This window comes from Halichoerus grypus, chromosome 15 (assembly GCF_964656455.1).
Source record: "Halichoerus grypus chromosome 15, mHalGry1.hap1.1, whole genome shotgun sequence".
NCBI classification, from domain to species: Eukaryota; Metazoa; Chordata; class Mammalia; order Carnivora; family Phocidae; genus Halichoerus; species Halichoerus grypus.
In genome coordinates, this window is record NC_135726.1 from 57585851 (window position 1) to 57610017 (window position 24167).

At 58.6% G+C, this 24167-nt stretch overlaps 3 protein-coding genes across 11 annotated transcripts; 1 reads left to right on the top strand and 2 right to left on the bottom strand.

The window, feature by feature from the left end:
- The first annotated feature begins 48 nt into the window (after positions 1-48).
- Positions 49-12076, top strand: LENG8 (leukocyte receptor cluster member 8). 9 transcript variants are annotated; one of them, XM_036092061.2, is made up of 17 exons: positions 56-196; positions 1479-1571; positions 2283-2457; positions 3279-3380; positions 4101-4211; positions 5052-5304; positions 5522-5663; positions 5899-6087; positions 6354-6374; positions 6481-6759; positions 6847-6987; positions 7102-7387; positions 7928-8029; positions 8107-8175; positions 8263-8392; positions 8476-8683; positions 10807-12076. In XM_036092061.2, exons 2-17 carry the CDS (start codon positions 1534-1536, stop codon positions 10967-10969), a joined length of 2409 nt encoding a protein of 802 aa, XP_035947954.1. In that variant the 5' UTR covers positions 56-196; positions 1479-1533; the 3' UTR covers positions 10970-12076. The 9 variants fall into 9 exon arrangements, with proteins under 9 accessions (XP_035947947.1, XP_035947950.1, XP_035947954.1 ...); XM_036092054.2 differs by having other exon boundaries at positions 49-196; positions 1483-1571; positions 8476-10949; XM_036092057.2 differs by having other exon boundaries at positions 55-196; positions 5525-5663; positions 8476-10949.
- LENG9 (leukocyte receptor cluster member 9) lies at positions 11870-13935 on the bottom strand. Its single transcript, XM_036092077.2, has one exon. It carries the CDS (start codon positions 13797-13799, stop codon positions 12162-12164), a length of 1638 nt encoding a protein of 545 aa, XP_035947970.2. The 5' UTR covers positions 13800-13935; the 3' UTR covers positions 11870-12161.
- A 911-nt stretch (positions 13936-14846) lies between these two features.
- CDC42EP5 (CDC42 effector protein 5) lies at positions 14847-19331 on the bottom strand. The gene is made up of 3 exons (XM_036092112.2): positions 19109-19331; positions 18723-18858; positions 14847-15377 (listed from the first exon to the last, which is right to left on the bottom strand). Exon 3 carries the CDS (start codon positions 15375-15377, stop codon positions 14916-14918), a length of 462 nt encoding a protein of 153 aa, XP_035948005.2. The 5' UTR covers positions 18723-18858; positions 19109-19331; the 3' UTR covers positions 14847-14915.
- Between the last annotated feature and the right edge of the window lie 4836 nt (positions 19332-24167).

Consider the following 24167-nt stretch of genomic DNA (forward strand, 5'->3'; position numbering starts at 1 on the left):
AAGTCAAGCCCGCGGCGCCCATTGGCGGTGCAGGGTCGAGGGAGGTGGGGCGAGGTCTCCGCGTGACGTCAGGACGCCGCGGTCAGAACGTCGAAGCCCAAGAAAGACAAGAACCAGCCGGGTCGCGAGCAGTTCCGCGGCCGTGTCGCTGTCTCCTTGGGCCGCTGCTGACGAGTCCAGGGGGCGGACGGCTGAGGTGGGTGTGGGGAGCGGCGGGCGGGCGGGCGGGGACGGCATCTCCTTCCGGCCCTACGCCCAGCGGGTCCCGAGGCCTGGTGGGCCGTCGCAGCAACGGACGCCGCGCGCGAGCGACGACTGGGTGTGGCGGGCACGGGCGGCCACTGCGCCTGCGCGCCCTCGCGCCTGCGCCGTCGGCCGGGCTCCCCGCCCCCGCTCTCGGAATTCCTGGGTCCCGAGCGCCCCTTCTCAGCCCCCATTGACCGGGCCGTTCCACCGGGAGGATGGCGTTGCCCCGGCGACGCGCTGCTCCGGAGCCGCGTTCTCCCCGCCGGAGCCGTGGTGCGCACGCGCGGCGCGGCCGGGCGGTGACTCTGGAGTGGGTCGCCGGCGTCCGGACGGGCTCTGCTTCCACCTGGCGCCACTGCCCTCTCGGGGCCCCCGGGACGGCCAGGTGCCCCTCGCGTCCGGTGCCCGTGAGGCACGCCCGCTGTCTCCCTGCGCTGTCCCCCGCTCGTCCCCTCCTGCCTCTCCCCGCCCCTTCCCGAGCTTGCTTGTCCGGGGCGTCTTCCAGGCTCCCGTTCCCGTCCGTCCCCTCGCTTGCTGTAGGACCGTCGGGGTCTCCGGCGGGGACTCGCCTCGGAGCCCACCCAGGCTTCTCAGCCCCCCAGGTGTAGGCCCCAAGGCAGCCCTCGCCTTCTGGCAGGCCCCCCGCCCCACTCGGAGTTTCCGGCAGGTGGTTTGGACGGGGTGAGGCGTCTCCGGAGCCCCCAGCCCGCGGGGCTTCCCGAGAGCGCGCGTCTTCCCTTCAGGGCTCCCCGTGCTCCCTCGGGGCTTCTCCTCGTTTCCCGGAGTGACTTCGGGAGTTGTTCTCCTCTGGAGTTCTCTCTAGATTCCCTCTGTACCGACTTTGCTCTGCTTCCTCTCAGGAGCTGTATTTCGCTCTGGAATGCTTTGTAGCCCTTGCTTGAGGTCCCTCCACCCCCTCCCGCCCTCTGTGCCGGGGCTTCCCTCGGGCCTTCCCTCTTCTCTTAGGGGTTTCAGGTCCTGCTCTTCCCCTTTGGGAGATTCCTTCAGCCTTCCCCGTTTTCAGATCCTTCCTGTTCCACCCAGAGCACCGCAGGGAGGAGAAGGCCTTCCCCTCACACAGAAGCCCTTTTCTTTTATTCCACCAGGGAGTCCTCTTTCACGGACACTCCTCTTCTGCCTGGCTTCTCATGAGCTCATCTCCTTCTCTTCCCCACTTTGTGACTTTTTCTTGCTCCTCCTTGAGTCTCCCTAACTCCTTTTTTTTCTCGTAGACAGTGAGAAAGCAGTCTGGCTCCTGAGGTCCACCCCTTATGCCCCAAGGTCCAGATGGCGGCCAACGTGGGTGATCAACGTAGCACAGATTGGTTAGTGTGGCTAGAGGGACAGAGGCCGGAGGGGGGGCAAGAGGAAGCAGGACCCACTGTTGTCCTCTGGGACGGGAGGTCCCCTAGCGCTCCTTGTGGGTGGAGTGCGGATGAGCTCCTCCTCTGGCCACGAGGATAGAGGGAAGCATTTGGTTGTAATGTGGACAGTCAGGTTTTCCTTCATTTCTCTGAGCATCTTGTTTTCACGGTACAGTGCTTATTTCTCAAAATTGGGATGATTCATTCCATGAACCGTGATTAAGGCACAGCCTCCAACACTTAATACTCTCATTTATCAATTTGTTAATATCTTGTTTTTTTCCAAAACAGTGATGATAACCTGCTGGCTGCGGGGGGGGGGGGGTGTCAGAATTGACTCATAAACCATTTAGACCTAGTGGGTACCAGAGGCTGTGTTAACTTCTTTGGATGCTGGTATTTTTATTTGGTATTTAGCAACGGCTGTGTATCAGGTACTTGGAAAAGTGCCTTAGGTCTCTGTCTCTAGTTGGATTTTTCCTCACAGGAAGGCGTGAGACAGAAAGCCATTGTCAGCATGTTACAGATCAAAATATATCCTAGACTTAAAAATTTAGACTCCAGTAGGTAGTAGGAGGGAGTTTAGGATTCAAGTCCTGGTATGTGCCTGTCTGCATTTTGCCCACTGTGTATAGGGGGAGAAAAGACTGACTCGATGTCCCTTCTTTGCAGGTCTTCTCAGTACAGCATGGTGGCCGGGGCAGGCAGAGAGAACGGCATGGAGGCTCCTATGCATGAGAACCCAGAGTGGGAGAAGGCCCGCCAGGCTCTGGCCAGCATCAGCAAAGCAGGAGCCGCCGGCAGCTCTGCTAAGGCCAGCAGCAATGGGCCTGTTGCCAGTGCCCAAGTGAGAAGGCACCCAGGACCTGGGTGCCCTGAGTGGGGGTTGCTGGGGAGGGAGACGCTTGGTGTTCTCTGGTATCACAAGGACAGGGTGCCCTGAAGATCTTCTAGGAGCCTCAGATTGGGGGGCACCACGTGGTCCTTGTCCCTGGGAATCCAGCCTGAAGAGGGGGATGTGCCCTGGGTCCCTGAGGTGCCCCGAGTCCGCGGGTAGAGGCTGTGACTCTTGGAGAGGGGTGGACCCAGTTGTGTCCTCAGCAGTTAGCCACCAGTAATTAGACACATTTGGGGGCCACAGGGTATGTGGGCTCCTGCTACCAGTGCTGATGGCACACGTGTCCCCCCCCACCCGTAGTACGTGGCTCAGGTGGGGGCCACGGCACCGTGCTGACGGCACACGTGTCTCTCCCCCTGTAGTACGTGGCTCAGCAGGGGCCATGGCACCGTGCTGACGGCACATGTGTCTCTCTGCAGTACGTGGCTCAGGCGGGGGCCACGGCACCGTGCTGATGGCACACGTGTCTCTCTGCAGTACGTGGCTCAGCAGGGGCCATGGCACCGTGCTGACGGCACATGTGTCTCTCTGCAGTACGTGGCTCAGGCGGGGGCCACGGCACCGTGTTGACAGCACACGTGTCTCTGCAGTACGTGGCTCAGGCGGGGGCCGTGGCACTGTGCTGACAGCACACGTGTCTCTCTGCAGTACGTGGCTCAGTGGGGGCCACGGCACCGTGCTCACGGCACACGTGTCTCCCCCCCCGCCGTACGTGCCTCAGCAGGGGCCACAGCACCGTGCTCACGGCACACGTGTCTCTCCCCCCGCAGTACGTGGCTCAGGCGGAGGCCTCGGCCCTGCAGCAGCAGCAGTATTACCAGTGGTACCAGCAGTACAGCTACGCCTACCCGTACAGCTACTACTACCCCATGGTGAGCGCCCAGCCCTGCAGGGACCGGCGGGAGGCCGGGTGCTGGAAGTGGGAGCTGGCGGGCGGGTTCCAGCGGCCAGGGGAGGGCTTGAAGACGGCAGTGCAGCTTCCGAAACTCTTTCCACTAGCACACTGCCCCCGTGGTCCGGCTGAGAGCCCTTCCCAGGTCCCAAGTCCTGCCTTCTCTGCTGTTGGCCACTCCTCTCCCCTGCGACGTCCCCCTGTGCGCTGCTGTAGCTCCCTTCCCCCTGTCCCCCGTCTCTCCGCGCCCCCACCTTGCAGAGGGTTCCCAGGTCATGCCTCGGAGCCCTTTTCTCTGACCGACGGGATTAGTTAGAGCAGTGTTCTGCCGCACCCCGGCTTGCTTTCACGGAGCTTACTGCCCGACCCGCTCTGTATCTGTCCGCAACGGTGCACGTTTTGAGTGTAGACTTCATTAGCGCATGGATTTTCATGTTTTATTTTTGGTTCTGTTGTGGTGGTTAGGAAACTTGGTGCTTAGTATAAGTATTTGTTAAATAAAGAATGGAATCGATAGAGGTTTCCGTTGTATTTTAGTTGTTTTTAACGCAAGAGAATTTGGGGCATTTATGCAGTGGAGAGAAATAGAAAGGGGTAAGGGGGAAGTGGAGCATCACAGGTTATGTACGGCTCCTGAGCAGGCAGGAGAAGGGGGAGGGGATTGGGCCTCCACCGACCCTTGTTTCTGTGCCTTTGGCAGAGCATGTACCAGAGCTACGGTTCTCCCTCCCAGTATGGCATGGCCAGCTCGTACGGCTCCGCCACACCCCAGCAGCCCTCGGCACCCCAGCACCAGGGGGCTCTGAACCAGGTAACGCCCCCACCCAGCTCTGGCATGTTCAAGAAGGGGAATGTAGTGTTTGTGAGTGGGCGGGCAGTGGGGATGCCTGCATTTTTTAAGCTGCCCACTCCCTGGCTTCTGTCCTGCCAAGCAACTCCTGATCTGATAACGAGGAGGGCAAAGCATGGTTTTTGAAACCAGGATGGGCTTAGGACTTGGGCAAGGCCTGGGGGCTCGGCGTTGGGGTGACGGTGGGAGCGGTTTGCAGCGTGGCAGCCTGTCTTCTGAGTTTTCCCCCAGCACGTGCACACATACATGCACCATCACACATGCAGTCTGGCCTTGCGCTTAGCGTGCTGTGTGGAGGAGTGTGGAGCTGGTGCAGGGAAGGTGGATAGATCTGGGCTGGGATCCCAGCTTCCCATCAAGTGGTGTCATTACAAGTCATGTGATCTCTCTGCATCTCAGCCAGTCCGGTCAAGTGGGAAGGATCATCACTTCACAGGGCCCCTGAGAACGTGTGTAATCACGTGTGGGTCTCGATTGGCACGCACGATGTGCTCAGACAGTAATCCCGGGTGGGTGCACTGTCGGGGCGGCACTCCCTAGGAGGTGGACGGCAGGGTTTAATGCCCACTGCTGCCGCTCGGCAGCTGGGGGCCATGGGAGAGCAGCTCAGGGTCTGAGCCGGCGTCCTCTCAGCTGTGAAGAGTGTGGGCAGTAACTCTCCGTTCCTCAGGGAGTCGCTCTGAGCGCCCAGGGCAATGAGGTGTGGGGTTGGGAGCTAAGTGGTGCCGTGATCGTGAGGACAGTGTGAGGGCCAGCACAGGGAGCTCTACTCCTGTCCTCAGCACCTGCTTCCTCCACCAGCCCCCAGTCCCTGGCATGGAAGAAAGCATGTCCTACCAGGCCCCCCCTCAGCAGCTGCCGGCAGCCCAGCCCCCTCAGCCCTCCAACCCCCCGCATGGGGCTCATACTCTGAACAGCGGCCCCCAGCCTGGAACAGCCCCAGCCACACAGCACAGCCAAGCAGGGCCCGCCTCGGGCCAGGCCTATGGGCCACACGCCTACTCCGAGCCTGCCAAGCCCAAGAAGGGCCAACAGCTGTGGAACCGGATGAAGCGTAAGTTGGCGGTGGACTTGGGAAGAAGGGAGGGCGTGGGGGCTGGACCTTACAGAGCCAAGCGTGGGGCGCTTCTGGATATTGTGGTCATCCCCAGGCTTAGGGTGCACCTGTCCTGGAGCCCTTTGCTGGAGCTTGGCGTCTCCCGTTCCTGGGGATAGGGCAGCCTGAGGTGGGCCAGGGTAAGGTCTAACCCCAGCTTTTGCGGCTCTCACAGCAGCCCCTGGGACTGGTGGTCTCAAGTTCAACATCCAGAAACGGCCCTTTGCTGTCACCAGCCAGAGCTTCAGCTCCCCCTCAGAGGGCCAGCACGGCAGCTTCGGCCCCCAGCCCAACCCCGAGAAAGCCCAGAACCACAGGTGATGGCCGCCCCCTTGCTCTTGTCCCAGCCCCCTTGCCTGTGCAGTCAGCCTGCACCCCGAGCCTCAGTCTGCTCCTCCAGAATGGGGAGGGGTCCCTCCCTCAGGGTTGCTGTGGACACGAAACGAGGGGGAGAAAGAAGACGCTCGAGTTGTGTCCGGCGCGTGTCTGCTCTGTGAGCGGTAGCGATGACGGGCTTTTCTGCCGGCTGAGTCCCACATGTGCCCTTCCTAGGGGGAGCCTGTCCGGGAAGCCCGACGATTGGCCACAGGACATGAAGGAGTATGTGGAGCGCTGCTTCACTGCCTGCGAATCGGAGGAGGACAAGGACCGGACGGAGAAGCTGCTCAAGGAGCTGCTGCAGGCCCGGCTGCAGGACGGTTCGGCCTACACCATTGACTGGAGCCGGGAGCCCCTGCCAGGGTTAGTCCAGGCTGGGGATGGGGAGGAGGGCGATTCTGGGTGCTGAAGTGGAGACCTACAGACTTAGGTACCTGAAGCCCCGAGAATGAGCGGGAAAGTTAGCTCCCGGGGGGAAGGCCAGGAGGGTAGAGCGGAGGTCCAGGCGCTGCCTGGGGGTGCAGTCCTGGGGTGGGGTGCAGGCCGTGAAGGCTGGCGAGTGCACAGTATTCAGCTGCGAAGAGCACTCTCTAGACAGAAAACGTTGGGTTTGCCTCCCACTTTTGCAGTGTATTAGCTGAGTCGCCTGGGTAAGTTCCTTTCCTGCCTGAGGCTGTGTGTTCCTGGGGCGGCTGGCAGATGTTGGGGATGGTGGGGGCGCTGGGTTGGTGATGCCCTGCCCTGCTATATCCTCAGGCTGACTCGGGAGCCTGTGGCTGAGAGCCCCAAGAAGAAGCGGTGGGAGGCCCCTAGCAGCCTTCATCCTCCCAGGGGGGCAGGCTCAGCGACAAGGGGCGGGGGTGCCCAGTCCCAGCGAGGGACACCAGGGGCTGGGGGTGCTGGCCGAGCCCGGGGCAGCAGCTTCGCCAAGTTTGGCAACCGCAATGTCTTCATGAAGGACAACAGCTCTTCCTCCAGCACGGACTCCCGCTCCCGTTCCTCCTCCCGGTCCCCCACTCGCCACTTCCGCCGCAGGTACGGGGACTGGCGGCCTGGGGGTGGGGGGAGGGGTGTGGGGGGAGGGGCCGCTGCAGGCCTTACCTCCCTGCTGCTTCTGTGCAGTGACTCCCACTCGGATTCAGACAGTTCTTACTCAGGGAATGAGTGTCACCCTGTGGGTCGCAGGAACCCCCCCGCGAAGGGCCGAGGAGGTCGGGGGGCCCACATGGACCGGGGCCGAGGCAGGGCACAGCGTGGGAAGAGGTGAGACTCTGGGCCGGTGGCCAGGGGGGTGGGGCTGAGATCGGGGTTCTTGGGGCGCAGTGGGAGGGGCAGGCTGTGACATCTGTCTTGTTCACCCCTGACTTCCTTTTTCAGGCACGATCTTGGTCCCACCAAGCGCAGCCGCAAAAAGATGGCCGCACTAGAGTGTGAGGACCCTGAGCGTGAGCTGAAGAAGCAGAAGCGGGCGGCCCGCTTCCAGCACGGACATTCCCGCCGCCTGCGCCTCGAGCCCCTGGTGCTGCAGATGGGCAGCCTGGAGAGCAGCGGTGCTGACCCCGACTGGCAGGAACTCCAGATCGTGGGCACCTGCCCTGACGTCACCAAGCACTACCTGCGTCTCACCTGCGCCCCCGACCCATCCACTGTGCGCCCTGTGGCAGTAAGTGCCTGGGATGGGCAGGGCCTCCCTGCGGGGCGGCTGCTAGCACGGGGCCGTGGCGACCACACAGGGAGGATGGCAGAGACCGCACCCGAGGCCGTGGTGCGGCGGCAGGGGCCTGGGAGCTCTCTGAGAGGTGACTTGAGGGCAGAACTTGTGTTTTGAAGACTAAGTCCGGGTCGTGTGGCCTCATCGGGAGACTTGCTCTGAGCCTCCGTCTCCTCAGGAAGCGGCCTTCCCAGGCCAGCTTGCCTGAGGCGGGGACGATCAGGCCCCCGTGTCCTCTGCTGAGGCCGCAGCAGCGGCATGGTTCATGTTCCGTCCCAGGGGACACGCTGACGTGGGCAGCTGAGGTCGGGAGTGGTTACTCTTGCCAAACGTGTTGGGTTCTTTTTAAAGTCGGTAGTAAGTTATTAAACGAGTCTGATGTTGCCGCCTTCATTTTAGAATACTGAGTTGGGGGAGGTGTGGTGGGTTTTAGCGATGGCTTCACTCATCCTGCTGAAATTTTTCTGAGCCATCGTTTGGTTTCCTTCCCAGGTTTTGAAAAAGTCTCTGTGTATGGTTAAGTCCCACTGGAAAGAGAAACAAGACTACGCCTTTGCCTGCGAGCAGATGAAGTCGATTCGGCAGGACCTGACGGTGAGGGGGCTGCTGGGAGGGCCTGTGGTGGGAGAGCCCCGCCCTGCGGTGGCCTCACTGCTCTCCTGCCGTTCCAGGTGCAAGGTGTGCGGACGGAGTTCACGGTGGAGGTGTACGAGACGCACGCCCGCATCGCCTTAGAGAAGGTGAGTGCAGTGCTGAGGCCCTTTCGGGTTCTTCCTGGGCTCCCTGTCCCGGCCTCACGGTCTCTCTCTCCGTGCCCCGGGCTCCAGGGCGACCATGAGGAGTTCAACCAGTGCCAGACGCAGCTCAAGTCGCTGTACGCCGAGAACCTGCCAGGCAACGTGGGCGAGTTCACTGCTTACCGCGTCCTCTACTACATCTTCACCAAGAACTCAGGAGGTGAGAGAGGCTGCCTGCGGGACGGGGTGGCCCCAGGCCCCCGGGGTTGGGCGCTACTGATCCTCTTCTGTCTCGGACTGCAGACATCACCACGGAGCTGGCGTACCTGACTCGGGAACTGAAGGCAGACCCCTGTGTGGCTCACGCCTTGGCACTGAGGGCGGCCTGGGCTCTGGGCAACTACCACCGCTTCTTCCGGCTCTACTGTCATGCGCCCTGCATGTCTGGGTACCTGGTGGACAAGTTTGCAGACCGGGAGCGCAAAGCTGCCCTCAAGGCGATGATCAAAACGTATGTGAAGCTGGGTTCTCCCCTGCCCCCTCTGCTCTGCCGGCCCCGCCGCTGCCTTCCTTCCCCACTTCCTTCCTCCCTCTGCACACTCGTGGGCTGTCCGGCTTCCAGCTCCCGTGCCCTGGACACTGGTCCTCTGTCCCCATGTCTTCTTTCTACACGTACCCTGCTCCCCAGCCCCTCCTGCTTCCCTTCCCACTGTTGGCTCTCTGTCTCCCTAGGCCTGCCTCTGCATCTCCCTTCTTCCCCATTCTGTCTCGCTGCTCCAGGGTTCCCTCTCCACCCCCGAGTGTCTATTTCTCCTGCTCGCGTCACCCTGGACCCTGGTTTGTTTTCTTGCTCTGGGCTCTTGGTTTCCTTCCTCGGTCTCTGTTCACCTTTCACGGCTCTCCTGACACTGAGTCCCACTCGGTAGAGACAAACTAGGAAAGATGGCTGTGCTCTTGGTAGCTTCTGATCTAACGGGACCAAGACCCCATTCCAACTCGAGCTACTTTCAGAGGACAGAAAACATGTAGGGAGGCAGGTGTGATGTGGGCACAAGCTAGATCAGGGACTGTGCGTAAAAAGAGTAAGCTCTCTGTACGTTAGTTGTTCCCTGTGCTGCGTGCGCGTGCATGGTGGGCAACTTGTGGTTCTACCGGGGGGAGATGCCCCTTAGTGACGTAAGGAGATGTCAGGTGACCTCTTTTGTTGGCACTAGTAGGGGTTGCTCCTGGTGTCCAGTGGGTAGAGGCTAGGGATGCTGCTCAGCCTCCTGCAGGGCCCAGGACGCCCAACAGAGAATCGGCCCCAGTGTCGGTCTTGCCAAGGTTGAGAATCCTCAGTCAGAGGTTGGTAGGTCCAAGGGCCCACATCAGTTAGCTTAGGAGCCACAGGAATGGTGTCGGACTGGGGAGGGACAGTCACACTGAAGTTAGGAAACACACTCCAGGATCCGGTTTGGGTCCAGATTTAAGGCAGAGGCTGAGCCAGGGCAGGAGCCGCAGAAGTAGACAAGGATGTGGGACAGAAACATGAAGGCGACAGGATGCACAGGACCTGGTTATCTACCTGGGAGTGACGGGGAGGTGGGCTGTCTAAAGGCCCCGTGGGCTGTCCCGGAGTCTGCCCTCCGCAGCAGGATAGCAGCTCCCAAGCTTCTGTGTGGCTCCCGGGGGTGTCGTGTGGGCCGGTCACTGCTGTGGTTAGTTCATATGTGCTGGGTCTTGGTTGGGGCCACCGCCGTGAAGGTGCCTTGTAGGAGGGGCCTTGGCCTACACTGGCCACCCGCTCTCATTCCCCCCCTCCTTAGCAGACGAGCCCCTCCCTCCCAGAGCCCCCAGAACAGGTTTTTGCAGGGTGGCCAGGAGGCCAGCTCCCTTGTGGGGAGAAATAGGCGCTCTCGTGCTCCCATGGATGTCCAGAGCTGTGATGGAGCGCGGGCTTGAGGCAGGACTGGGGCACGTCCTTTGTGCGGCACCCTCCCTGTGTGATGCTGCCCAGGTGGCTTTGCCTGTGGGGCTCGGTTCCCTCAGCGTCTGTTTCTAAAGGGCAGGGTGACGCGGTTTCTGGGAGAGAATTCAGCAGGTTAACAGCCAGTCCCCAGCACACGCCGAGTCTTCTTAGCAACTGCAAGTGACTGTTGCCGGCGTGTAACAGGCGTTGGCTGACCCTGTGCTGGCGTTCCTGAGGCGCTTTGACCCAGGCAGGGGGCACAGCCAGGGTGGGTCCCCCAGAGTAGCTGTCAGACCTGCCAACCCACGCCCACCCCCATCCCCTCGGGTCACTCCCTCTGTCTGGCCCCCTGCCCTTGGGCCGCAGCGGGCCCTCTTCTGAGGGACTGCTCAGGCCCTTGAGCAGCGGAAGAGCCAGCTGGGCCCTTCCCTCCCATCCCCTCTTCTTGGTCCCCCCGTACAGGTAAGTGAGGGTGAAGGGGGGCACAGCCGGGGCTGGGGCCAGCAGCCCCACCCCGGGCCCCCCCAAGCCCTGGAGGTGGGGAGGCTGGGTGGGGAGGGGTGAGAGGTCAGGTAACGTGCTGAGGAAACCCTTTGGGTGCCCTAAGGGGGGGCACCCACTCCCTGCTCGTGGGGCCCTCCCCTGCCCGCCGCCCGCCTCATCACATTCTCCTCTTGTCTCCGTAGCTTCCGCCCTGCGCTGCCAGTCTCCTACCTGCAGGCCGAGCTGGCCTTCGAGGGCGAGGCCGCCTGCCGGGCCTTCCTAGAGCCCCTGGGCCTGGCATACACGGGCCCGGACAACGCCAGCGTCGACTGCCGCCTCAGCCTGGCGCAGCTGTCAGCCTTCTGAGCACCAGCGCGGATGGGGGCGGGGTGGGGGCAGGGCTGTGGCCCCCCAGCGCCACCTTTGCCGATTTTGTTTTTGAGCCATGGACTTGGGTTGTAAATTAATTCGTGGGGAGTGGGCTCCAGGAAGAGCCACCATCCCTGTCCCCGTTTTCGTACCGGGGAGTCTGTACAGAGATTTTTTCTACATTTTTATTTTTTGCCTCAGAGGGATGGGATTGGGGGAGGAGGGGGTGGGACAGCGGAGGGTTGGGGGCGTGGTCTGTAGGCTGCTCTGTGTCCAGCTGGCACCCCCACTAATGCTGTCTCAGTGTTTTCTCTCTCTCTCTCTCGAGCTTGTACTCCGGTACCGACCTGGCACCCTGGCCCATCCCATGCCGGGGGGGCCAGAAGAAGACAGGCCGCTCCGCCCGTGCCCGCCCTGGCGGGGGCACCAGCACCGCAGCCCGCCACCCGCCACCTGCCCGCCTCACCACAGACTCTTGTTGCCCAGCCCTCCGGGGCCTCAGTGTTCGGGGCTAGGGGAGCTGTGTAGAGACTGTGCCCCGCCCTCAGCCCCCCACGCCAGAAATGCCGCCGCCAAGCCGCCACCACGTCCACGCCGACACTGCGCACTGAGGACTCCGGAGGCCATCGCGGGACCTCGGCCGGGCCGCCTCGTCCACAGTTGTATTAAGTTGTCTCCGTGTCCCTCCTCCCTCCACCCCCGTGTTTCTTCTGTTTTTTTTTCCTTCCCTCCCTCCTCCTCCTGCTCCCCACCCTTCTTTGGTTCAGCACAGGTAAAACGGTTACCCTCCCTCCCTTGCCTTCATGGATCACCAGCTCACGTCATGTTTCCTTCTCTTTTCTTTTTGTGTGTGTTTATTTAAGTTATTTTTCTTCCTCCCCTTTTTCTTTTTGCCCCCCCCCCCCCTTCTGCCATGTAACTGGAGGATGTGCGATGAGTTGGCAAACAGCTGGACTGTCAGGCTGCTTTTTTTCCAGATGTTCCTCCTCTGCTTCCCTCCCTTCCCTCTCCCCCTCCCTTCTCCTTCCTTCATTCTTTCCTTGGATCACTGAGCACCATTTGGAAGCTTGAGAGAAACCAAAATTAAAGAGAGAGAGAGAGAGAGCACTTTGTCCCTTCCTGCTTGGCCTGGATCTTCCCAGGTTCTTTGGGGTTGAGTGCGGTCTCCTGCAGAGGTCTGAGGGGACCGTCATCCCAGGGGCAGCTCAGCCAGAGGCTGGTAGGTGTCCCCTGTCCTGCCTATGCGGCACAGCCAGACTTCCCCTAGGGTCTGGCTCCCCAGCTCCTGCCTTGGGCTGAACCCAGGCTGCGGGAGGCCGACTTGAGATCCGTGGGGCACTTTGGCTAGGGTGAGGTGGGGGTGTAGCCCCTCTAGGGGCTGTACTACTCTGAGCCCCTCGGCTTCCAGCCTCTGTCTCAGCACTTGGGCCATATCTTCCAGGGAGGGGGAGGGGGGGGCACAGAGCACATGCTGCCCCAGGAGAAGCAGGCTCCTAAAGCTCAGCTGCGGGGGTGCCTGAATTCCTGGGGCCAGGAGCGCGCGTCTTAGTGCACCGACTGCGGCGGCTACCTTCCCGGGGCCTGTCAGCCTCAGGAGGGCTAGTGTCAGGTGTAGGGCCCCCGCGGGTACCACGAACGCAGCACACGAGGGTGCGGCTCGAACCAGCTCTTCCTGGGCCTTGGCCACCCCCGCCTGCAGCCCGGGATCAGTCACCATGAGAGCCACAAAATGCGTGGGGCGGGGCTGGCGAGGCGCCGCGGCCCTGGCTCCAGCGGTGGCCCTGGCTCCAGCGGTCCCTCTGCCTTCCGAGGGCCGGGCGCCAGGACCCCACTCTGCTTCCGTCTCGGGAAAACCTCGTGCGGGGGTTGGTCCCGGCGCTGCCTGTGCCGGCCCACTGTGTGGCTCCGTGGCCCTGCCCGTGGCGGCCGGCTTCAGCACCCTTTCCAGCTCTGTCCACGGGGAAGCCTGGCCTTCGGCCCTGCGCCGCTCCCTGGCCTCCAGCCCGGTTCCGGTGTCAGCGGGAGCGGGAGCGGCAGCCACCCCTCCGTGCGCGCCCCCGCCGCCGTGGGCGTCCTCAGCGCTGCGCGCGCCCCCGCCGCCATGCGCGTCTTCCCTGTCGTGCGCGTCCTCGCCGCCGTCGTGGGTGTCCTCACATCCGTCGTGCGCGTCCTCGCCGCCGTCGTGCGCGCCCCCGCCGCCCAGCGCGTCCAGGATGGTGGGCCCGCGGCCCGCCGCCGAGCCCGAGCCGAAGACGAGGTCGGTGCGCGAGGCGCGGTCCCACACGATGCGGCCGCGGAAGCGGAAGTAGCGCACCCGGTGCTGCGGCACGGCCAGGACTCCGGGCCCAAGCGCCGCCAGCGGCTCGTCCCAGCAGAAGGCGCCGAAAGGCTCCTCGCGCACGCCTAGGAAGCGGTCGGCGTAGCCCACCGAGAAGTCGGCCGGGTCGAGGCGCGGGTCCCAGCGGATGCGCTGGATGACGGCCGCGGCCGTGCGCAGCGGCGGCTTCTTGGCCCCGGCCTCGGCCTCGGCCCCGCGCCGAGACGGCGCCGGCGCCCCCGGGTGGGGCTGGCGGCAGCGGGCGCCGAAGCGGCAGCGGCCCTCCAGGAAGAAGCGGCAGGCCGGCGGCGCCGCGGGCTCGGCCGCGGGGGCCGCCGCCATGGGAGCGGGGTGCGGGGGGAGCCTCGCCAGGACGTCACCGGCCGCGCCCCGCTCCCGCCGCCCTGGGAGCCGCGCACGCGCGCTCGCGGGGCCTCCGATCACCGGCCTGGCGGGCGGCTCCGTGCGCACGGTGTCCTCGGGGAGCCTGACCGCGCCTGCGCGGCCCATGCGCGTGTGTGGCCCTCCTCGGTCCAAAGGGCTTACAGGCTGGGCACCGCCCGCGGGGTGACCGACTCCCTCAGTGCCCTCGAGGACCCGGACCCGCCCCACCGCGGGTCCACAAGGTTTACAGGTGCGACCACGCCCTTTTGGGCCGCCCCCGGCTACGCTCCGCGTGTACAACCCCGCCTCCTCCAGGTTCTTCGCTGGGCTGGCTCCGCCCTTACCTAGGGGTGATTCCGCCCCTCGCCTAAAGGTCGGCACGTGCTGCCCCGCCCTCCCGCCCCTTGTGGGTCGTGCCCTCGGCCGGACAACTGTACCCCAGCAGGCGCAAACTAGGTAGCCCTGACTTGGGACGCCGCTGGCCCCCTCGGGCCGACACATCTTTCCGAGGGGGGTGTGACTCCCCCACCGGGACCCTGCCTCTTCCCAACCACTTTCCGGCGCGGCCGCTCACAGGGTAAGGGCAGCTCGCCTCGAGGGGTTCACTGGATACGCGGGCCGGGAGTCAGGCTCCCGGAGCCACTGCACTCGGCCCCAGGGAGCGAATCTAGCCAGCCCCCTGGAGCGAGTCACGTGGCCCCCGGGATCGAGTCAGCGGACCCCCTGCAGCGAGTCAGGCCGGACCCCGGGAGCGTCAGCGGGTCCCCTGCAGCGAATCAGGCCGAGCCCCCCCCCCGGGAGCGAGTTAGGTGGGCCCCCCTAGAGTGAGTCAGTGGGCCCCCGGGAGCAAGTCAGGCCGGGCCTTGGGCCAGGTCTGGCAGGCCAGGCGCTCTGTCAAAATTGATGAATGAATGTGGCTGTGAAGCGGCCACGTTGGGACACCGCCCCTGAAAGGGGCACCGTGTAACCACGCCCCCCGCAGTTAAAGGGGCCACATCCCACCACTCCAGGCCCACCGTCCGATCTCGACCTTCGTCCAGTCTCTGCGGGGAAAGAGCTACAGGTGATACACACCTGGTCCTTAAAGGCGCCGGGACCCCATCACCGATCCCCCTTGCCCCTCCACCCCGTCTTCCCTTCCCACGTGCAAAGTGAAGAGACAGAACTCGGGGCAAAGACCTTAGCCGTTTATGTATAAAGAAGTAGGATGCCGGACGGTAAACGCGTCGGAAACAGGGGTGCCTACAGGCCGATGACGTCGTCCAGCTCGAGATCCGCGTTGGGGCGGCAGTGGGCCCTGGAGTGCTGCGCCCCGGAGCTGGGGTCCAAATCGGGCTTGGCGGCAGCGGCCCCCGGGCGCTCCGCGTCCATGACGCCCAGCACCGCGTCCAGCATGGAGGGGCCCAAATCCAGGTGGAAGGACAGCAGCGGGTCGGCGGGCGCGGGCGCGCGGAGGGCAGGCGGCGGGGGCTGCGGCACGGCGGGCGGCGGCGCGGAGCGCGGGGCCCCGGCGGGCGGCGCCCGGGGCTCGGGAGGCGGCCCGCCGCCGTGACGGCTCAGGAACGAAGTGTCCCCGAAGGCGTCGCCGCCGCGCCCCACGTGCAGCGTGTGCCGGAAGTCGCCGAGCGGCGCGGAGATGGACAGGGCGCCGCGCTCAGGCCGCTTCTTGGGCTGCGCGGGGCCCAGCTGCTTCAGCACCGGCATCTGCGGGGATGGGGTCGGGGTGGGGACGGGTCAGCGCCGCCTCCGCCCGGAGGGGCCGACCCAGCCCACGTCCCCAGCCTGGGCCTAGACAGCGGTTCAGAGGATGCTCTCCCAAACGACAGGACGGCAGATGGTGGCGGGAAACGGCGTCTCCGGAGGCCCTAAGTCACGGACTGCAATTTAGGTCCGCCCATGACCACCGCGCGCCATGCTGATTCCACTAAGAACTAATATCCCAGTCCTCCTACCGGCCGGGCAACAGGCAACATGCTTCACCAACTCTTCCAAGTGTCTCCTAAGCTTGGCAGGGAAACACCAGCTTCCCCGAGGCCCCTTCCCTGAAGACAGGGCTGACTTTGTCCACCAAGTGCCTAGGGCCCACCACACTTCTAGAGGCCCCCCAAAATGTTACAGTGTTTTAACTTATTTTAAAATGTGTGGATTATGTCTGTCTTTACACCAACACAGTTATAAAATATAAATAAATATGTATGCATGCAAGCTTTGCCTAGGGCACACACAAGTCATAATGCAGGTCTGCCTGAAACCTCAAATTCGGGTTCAGGGTGGGCCTGGGCATCTATATACTTGTACAACATTTTATAATTCGAGTTATTTGATTTTGAAAGGGACAATATAATGTGGGGTTTTTTTGCATTTTTTTTTTTGCAAATTTTTCTATTTATTTCTCTAAAAATAGCAAGAGTGGCATAAATTTGAAACTGGCAGCTAGTCCCCTATAAACTCGGTGTGCGATTGTCTCATGGCTGCTCTGGCTTCTATGGTAAATACGGTAAATTGCCAACATTTGCCTATATCCTGGAACCTGGCTGTTTTTATGGAACTTCTGGGAAGGACTTTGATGACCTTGTACTTTTGTTTTAACAGTCACTGTTATCATAATAATAAAAAAAAATCTTTCTGTTTGAATTGAAGCCCCACCCTTTCTTTGCCAACTGTATGATTGGGATAAATTAAGTGATTCCTCTATGTCTGTTTCCTCTCTGTAAAATGGATAAAATAACACTACCTTCCTTGCAGGGCACATAGAAAATCTCAATTAAAGACAACTATATTTGTAATAGTACCAGCTAATTAGTAGTGCTAGTGCTGGGGGCGGGGGGAGGGGAGGATGTTTCCTCAAATAACTATAGAACAAGATCAAGATTTGATAAAATCCTATGAAAAAGTCAAAGCAGCCAGCACTATTCTTTTAGTAACTAGCGCCCTGGGAAATATCACTGATAATGCAGAGAAAAATTAAAGCTAAGAGGATTTAAAATAATTATAGTTGGATGTGTTCTGAGGATCGCCCTTTACCCTATCCCAACACACACACACACACACACACACACACACACACACACACTTTATATTTATTTCTCTGGGAAAACCAGTCTTGATTTACCACCTCTGTAGTGTTTCTCAAACTTCTCTGACCTCAGCCTAGATGAATAAATATATTTTAACGGCAACGTGACACGCAATCACCTCTCCTCTCCACACCCCCCCCAAGGGAAACAAACATTTTATGAAACAAGACTTACAACATGCTAGGCACTCAGATATTTTCAATTCTAATCTATTTTATTTTTTTTAAATGCTTACCTCTGCTCATTAATAAATCTCAATCCACAGTTTAAAAAAAGAAAAATCAAAAACAAAAAACAACCCTCTCCCCGTGCTAGCAGTGCCCGGCCTTACTCTGCAGTGAGTTGCAGGTGAAAAGAACACAACTCAGCCAAATGCCTAGGTTTCCATCTGGCTGTGTGTGTGTGTGTGGCTTTGGGCAAGCTACTTAACCTTTTTGACTTCATTTCCTCCTCTCCAAAATGGAACATAGGAATATAGGATGTTCCTGTAACACTTCCTAGTCTCTTTGCAAGATTGGTCGGATGTTGCCAGTAAAGTCTTGGCAACACCCAGGACACAGCAAAAGTTCAATAAAATGCTCAGTGGCCACCTGGGGTCATTCTCCCATGTCCCAGAGAAGGACACACTCAGAGAGGGTATGTGGCTTGCCCAAGGTCACAAAGCCAGTTCTGTGGGACCCCAGAGCCTAGACTTACCACTTCCACTGCCTGCTGCCTCTTGAACTGACCCCTCCCTGACAGCTCTCTGCCACTTGGCTCTTCTCCCTGCCCATACCCTAGTTGGTCCCTCATCCCATCCTTCTGTTGCCCTACCAGGGCACCAACGCCACAATGCCACTGGCCAAACACACCTGCCATTTCCTTTCCGTGGGACCCGGAACTCACTTCCTCAACCTTAAACCTCAGTTTAGTCCACTGAAAAACGGAAGTCAGAATGCCTGTTTGCTAGGGGTACTTGCGAAGTATAGTCACGATGCTGATGTTGTATGTCCTAAGCACTTATTCTGGGCCAGGTAGGGGACCTAAGTGCGTTACTCAAATAAACAAACTCATTCAATCCTCAGAACGACTCAGCTTTACAGAGGTGGTGGCTGAGGCACAGAGAGGTAGAGTAAGTTGCCCTGGGTCACACAGCAATAAATGTTGGGGGCTGGTTTTGGAAACCAGGCAGAGTCTAAACCTGATGAGAGTCTAAAGATGATATCCTATTGTTCATAGCCCCCCTTGGATAGGGTGGGTGGGTGTGCATCCCCATGGAAACAATGTTTCCATATCCAGGGATTTCCTACACCCCTGACCATGTTTGTTTGCGTTTCTTTCCTTTTTTCCATCCCAGACAGAGAATAATGAGTTAGAAATCGTTTCTGAGTGCGGCCTCTTCTTGCCAGCTCTGAGGGCCTCGGGCAAGTCACTCCACTTCTGAGTGACTCGAACCTCAGGGTCCTCTTAGAGGGCTCTAACCTCCCTCTAGCAGAGTTGTGTGCTTGATGCAATGAGGTCATGCTAGGAAAAAACCCCCTCAGCCGGCCAGGGCTCCTACAGAGGGGCTGTTGTTAGTGACAAACGCGCAAGGGGCAGAGCGTGCAGGAGCGAGGGCGGAACCCCGAGGGGCCCTAGCCCTGCGACTCGAGGCTCGGCGGAGCCGCCCTCCTCCTGCCTCCCTCCGCCCCAGCTGCGGGAGTGGAGGGCACAGCTGGTTCACCTCTGTCCTCTCCGGCCCCAGCCCCGCCAAGACGGAAATAACCGCCCGCTCCACACCCGGCCCGACCGGTTCTCGGCTTTGGGGGGAGGCGGCGAGGCGGGCGGAGCCGGGCCCGGGAGGGGGAGACCCCCGCCCGTGGGCTCGCCGCACTTCCTCGGGCCACGTGGCTGCCTCCCGGACTTGAGCGCCCGCGGTCCCTTTGCCCGTCTGTCCCGCGTCCCTCCGGACCTGACCTGGGACCCCGGGGCCCGGCTCCCCGCGGCCCCTTACCTCTTGGTCCTCGCTGAGTGGGGCAGGCGCGCTCTCAGGCTTAGACTGGGGGACCCCCCTCCTTGGTTCGGAGCCCACCTCCGCCTCCGAGGCCCAGGCCCGCGCCTTCTTCCTTCTTCCTCCGGGCGGTTCTCACCTGGCAAAGGAAGTATCATGCGGAACCTGGAGGGGGGTCCAGGACCCAGGCGCCCAGGTCGACAGTGCCGCCTCCTCAGGACACCCCCCCGCTCAGGTCCCAGGAGTCCTGCCTCCTACCTTTCTTACTCCTCAGACCCAGGAGTCAGAGGTTCCCAAGCCCCCCTCCCTCAGGCCCTGGCGTCCAGGCCTCAGACCCAGGAGCCCGGGCCCCACCCCTGGCAGGTCCTGGCATCGGGCCTCTTCTTTACCTGCACCGGGGACCGAAGTGTCAGCCCCTCTCGGGGGCCATGGTAGGAACCCAGACGGGCCGCGGAGTCACCGACCAGGCCAGCTCAGTCCGTCTGGGGCAGAGAGGGTTAAGGCGCAGGCCCCTCCCAAGCCTTCCTTATCCCCCAAAAGTTTGCCTCTAGGATTTAAAGGACTCGAAAGCAGCGGTGGAAAAGCTGAGGCCTCCGGGCAGAGTGTGGGGGCGGGACGAGGCCCGGACTGGGTGTGCACAGAGGACACGCAGAAGGGGTGGGGGATGGCCAGGGCGCGCCCCCCAGCCCGGCCCCTCCCCCTGCCCAGCTTGGAATTTCCTGAAGCTGGGGAAGTCTGGTTGTTTAGAAGAGTAATTTCTTCCAGATTGCAGCGGTTGGAGGAGAGAGAGAGAGAATGTGTGTGTGTAGAGGGAGGACGGGTGAGAGGAAGGGAGAGAGACAGAGGGAGACAGTGTAAGAGAGAGAATGAAACAGACTGGGTCCCTGAGTCCGCAGGAGGATGGAGGTAGTCTTCAAGGGCAACTCTGACCCTGCTTTGGAGTTTCCTGGATGACTATCCCTGCCTGGAGCTGCTCATAGGAAGGTCATTACAGGACTCTGAGCGCTTGTGCCTTTTGGTGACAAGAAGAGTCGCACATCCGAGTGTTGGGAAGATCCGCCCCAGTGTGAGGCAGGGCCTTCCTTGCGAGGAGAGCAGAGTTCCCAGGGAGGAGGCTGGCTCAGGGGTGAGCTGGGGCTGGGGCTGTGGGGCTGCAGAAGAGAGTCAGTTTCACAGATCACAAGGAAGTGCAGCTTGAACGAAATCTCCAAGAAGTGGCAGGTTCTAGGGCAGAAGAGAGAAGGAAGAAAGCTCAGAGCAGGCTGGGAGGCCAGGTGAAGCAGAGGCTCCAAGGTCTCTAAAGGGGAGCTCTTTCTGCCTGGAGAGATCAGCTCAAAAGCCACTGGACACTGGCGTACTGAACCCGGCAGGGTATGGGACAGGATAGCAGGTCAGATCCAGGTACTAGAAAGTTCCCTCTGGGACTCATGACGGGGAGGGACTGACTGGAGCAAGGCTGCGATTCAAATCCAGAGCAAAATTTAGGGGGGTGTGTTGGGTGAAGAGGGTTACACAAAACTCAGTAACCAAGATAAATAATATATTTAAATACAGATTTTTATTAAATATTTTATGGATGTTAAAGTCACATAACATAAAAGGAACTATTTAAAAGTGGTGTTTGGGGCGCCTGGGTGGCTCAGTTGGTTAAGCGACTGCCTTTGGCTCAGGTCATGATCCTGGAGTCCTGGGATCGAGTCCCACATCGGGCTCCCTGCTCAGCGGGGGGTCTGCTTCTCCCTCTGACCCTCTTCCCTCTCATGCTCTCTGTCTCTCATTCTATCTCTCAAATAAATAAATAAAATCTTAAAAAAAAATAAAAGCGGTGTTTGGTACATTCCCAGTGTTGTGCAACCACCACCTCTATCTAGCTCCAAAACATTTTCATCTCCCCCTCTCCCCCAGAGGAAGCCCCTTACTCATAAGCAGTACTTCCCTATTCCCCTCCCCCTGCTCCTGACAGCCACCAATCTGCTTTCTATCTCTGTGGGTTTGTTTGTTCCAGACGTTTCATATACACAGAATCCTAGATATGTGGTCTTCTGTGTTTGGCTTCTCTCACTGAGTGTGATGTCCTCAAGGTTTCATCCACATCATAGCATGGGTCAGTGTTTAATTTTTTCACGGCTGAATAATATTCCATGGCATGGACAGACCACACTTTGTTTAGGGTAAATAAGATTTTAATGCAATATTTTAATGATGGATGCAGGAAAAATCCATAATGAACAACAACAACAAAAAAAAAATCAAAAACTTCAAATAAACAGGGCACCTGGGTGGCTCAGTCAGTTAAGCGTCTGCCCTCGGCTCAGGTCATGATCCCAGGGTCCTGGGATAGAGTCCTGCATCAGGCTCCCCACTCAGTGGGGAGTCTGCTTCTCCCTCTCCCTTGTGTTCTCTCTCTGTGTCTCTCAAATTAAATAAATAAATAAATCTTAAAAAAAAAAAAAACTTCAAATAAAGACAGGATCAGGGTTGTGATGAGCTGTATTGGATCCTGGGGACAAAAAGGAAAATCAGTCACACGGATGCCATCTTCATTTAAAACTTTGATATTTTGTTCATCATGGTTGTGTTATTGATTCTTTTTGTTGCATTTATTCATTTGTTGTGTCACATAGTTGTCAATCTTGGTTACTGACTCTTTGATGTTGCCTTTATTTATTTATTTATTTATTATTATTATTTTTTTTTTTTTGCGTCACCCTCCTCCTGGCCCTGGCTGGGAGGCTGTGAGGCTAGGCGCAGGGACCCTGGGGAGGAGCCTAAGTTGGAGCAGGGGCCATGAGGATGGAGAGGAAGGTACAACCAAAAGGGATTTGGGTAGGCTTACTTGGACTTGAGAACCAAGACGGACAGGATTTGCAGGAGAGAGGAGAGAGAGGAGATTGGTTTTCCATTGCTGGTGTAAGGAATCTCCACAACCTGTGTGGTTGACAACCACCCACATTTTTTATTCCACAGTTTCTGTAGGGTGAGAGTCTGGGTGGGACCTTAGGTCTGTGAGGGCTGAAATCAAGATGTCAGCAGGGCTGTGCCCCTTACTCGGAACAATCCTCTTCCGAGCTCATTAGAGGCATTGGCTGAATTCAGTTCTTTGTGGCTGTGGGCCCGAGATCCCTGGCTCCTGCCAGCTGGGGCTGGTGTGTGGAAGCTGCCTGCATCCTTCTGGTGCTTTCCATGCAGCTCCCTTCTGCTGGCGATGAGTGGAATCCCTCTGAGGCTTCAAATCTCTCTGATTTCTCATTCTGCTCCATCTCCCTCCTGCCTCTAGCCAAAGAAAGTTCTCTGCTTTTAAGGGCTCATGTGATTAGATTGGGCCCACCTGGATAACACAGATGTATCAATCAAGGTTCTCCAGGGAACCAGAACACACCCTACAGAGCTTAACATTTATTTTTTATTTTTTATTATTTTTTAAATTTTATTATGTTATGTTAGTCACCATACAGCACATCTTTAGTTTTTGTTGTGGTGTCCCATGATCCATTGTTTTCGTATAACACCCAGTGCTCCATGCAGTACGTGCCCTCCTTAATACCCATCACCAGGCTAACCCATCCCCCACCCCCACCCCTCTAAAATCCTCAGTTTGTTTCTCAGAGCCCAAGTCTCTCATGGTTCATCTCTCCCTCCGATTCCCCCCCCTTCATTTTTCCCTTCCTTCTCCTAATGTCCTCCATGCTATTCCTTACGTTCCACAAATAAGTGAAACCATATATGTGATTTTTTGCAAGGAATTGGATTTTGTGCTTGGAGGGGCAGGCTAGCCACAAATCCATGGGGCAGAGTGGAAACTCTACTAGGCTGGAGCAGATGCTGCAGGAGCAGAATTACTTCTTCCCCAGAGAAACCTTTGTTTTACTCAACTGATTGGATGAGGTCCACTCATGCTCTCAAGGGTAATCTCCTTTAGTTAGGGTCAACTGATCATCACTATCAACCACATCTACAAAATGCTTCCACCAGTAACACCTGGGTCAGTGTTTGAGTGAATAACCAGGCACTGTAGCTGGGCCAAGCGGACACATAAGATTCACCATCATGCCAGGATAATCTATTTTAAGGTCTGTAAGATACTTTATTTTTTTTAATTAATTAATTTATTTATTAAAGATTTTATTTATTTATTTGACAGAGAGAGACACAGTGAGAGAGGGAACACAAGCAGGGGGAGAGGGAGAGGGAGAAGCAGGCTTCCCGCCGAGCAGGGAGCCCGACGCGGGGCTCGATCCCAGGACCCTGGGATCATGACCTGAGCCGAAGGCAGATGCCCAACAACTGAGCCACCCAGGCGCCCCGAAATTATTAATAATTTTGAACAAGGGACCACACATTTTCATTTGCAATATATCCCACCGATTGTGTAGATGGTTCTGGATTGAAATGCAGGAAGAGCAGAGGCCTGGGACAAAGCATCTGAGAAGAATGACACTGGAGGGATAGTAAGAAGGAAAGGAACTTGGACAGGTCCTGGGTGGCAGCCAGAGAAAGGGTGCGGAGAGAGATTGGCTCCAGAAGCTCAGGGAGGTCGCACAGTCCCTCCCTGCAGTCTCAAAAGGAGGTCAACTACGATAACAAGATTCACTGGATTCAGTAACAACCCAGAGACAGCTGTGGCCTGGCTGAGCTGCAAGGGGGCTGGCACTGGAAGCCAGACTGGGGTGGGTGGGGAGGAAGGAGAGAGGAGGTGAAGACCCCGAGAGTCTGGCTATGACAGGAAGGAAGGAGACATAGCGTATCTGGAGGGAGAGGTAAGGGTCAGAGAAAGAGTTTTGTTTCCTTGGTTGGTTTGGATACATTTGGTACTATTTTGTTGTTGTGTTTTTTTTTTAATGTAATTTTTAGTTACACGAACAATACATGAATACACCCTGTTTGTAAAGAGAGGAGAGAAATAAACCTTGACTAGTAAGGTTTTGATGACCTCCTCCAATCCAATCTCCTTCTCATGTATCCCCTGAAATTAGTTTGGGGTGTACATCTCCCAAACGGGGTGGGTCCTTGCAAACACACCGATCAGCATTTTTCACCTCTCTGCTATTGCCATTTGGGGCCAGATCATTCTTTGTCATGGATGGGCTGTCCTGTGCATTCAGGATGTTCGGCCGCATCCCTGGCCTCCACCTACTGGATGCCAGTAGTTCTCCCTCCCCCCCCCCCCCCAGTGTGGTCAACTAACAGTGTTTCCATATGTCCCTGGTCAGGGGATATTGCCCCTTGTTGAGAACTGCTGAGCTAAACCGTGCTCCAAGAAAACATTTGAAATGCACAAATGAACTCCTAGTGGCTGATTCTGAGCTACAGCTTTTTTCTTTCCCACTTAGCAGTTTCTTTTGGGAATCATTCATTGTTACTGCATATAGATTTTATTTTACTTTATTTTTTTTAGGTAATCTCTATGCCCAACGTGGGGCTCAAACTCACAACCCCAAGATCAAGAGT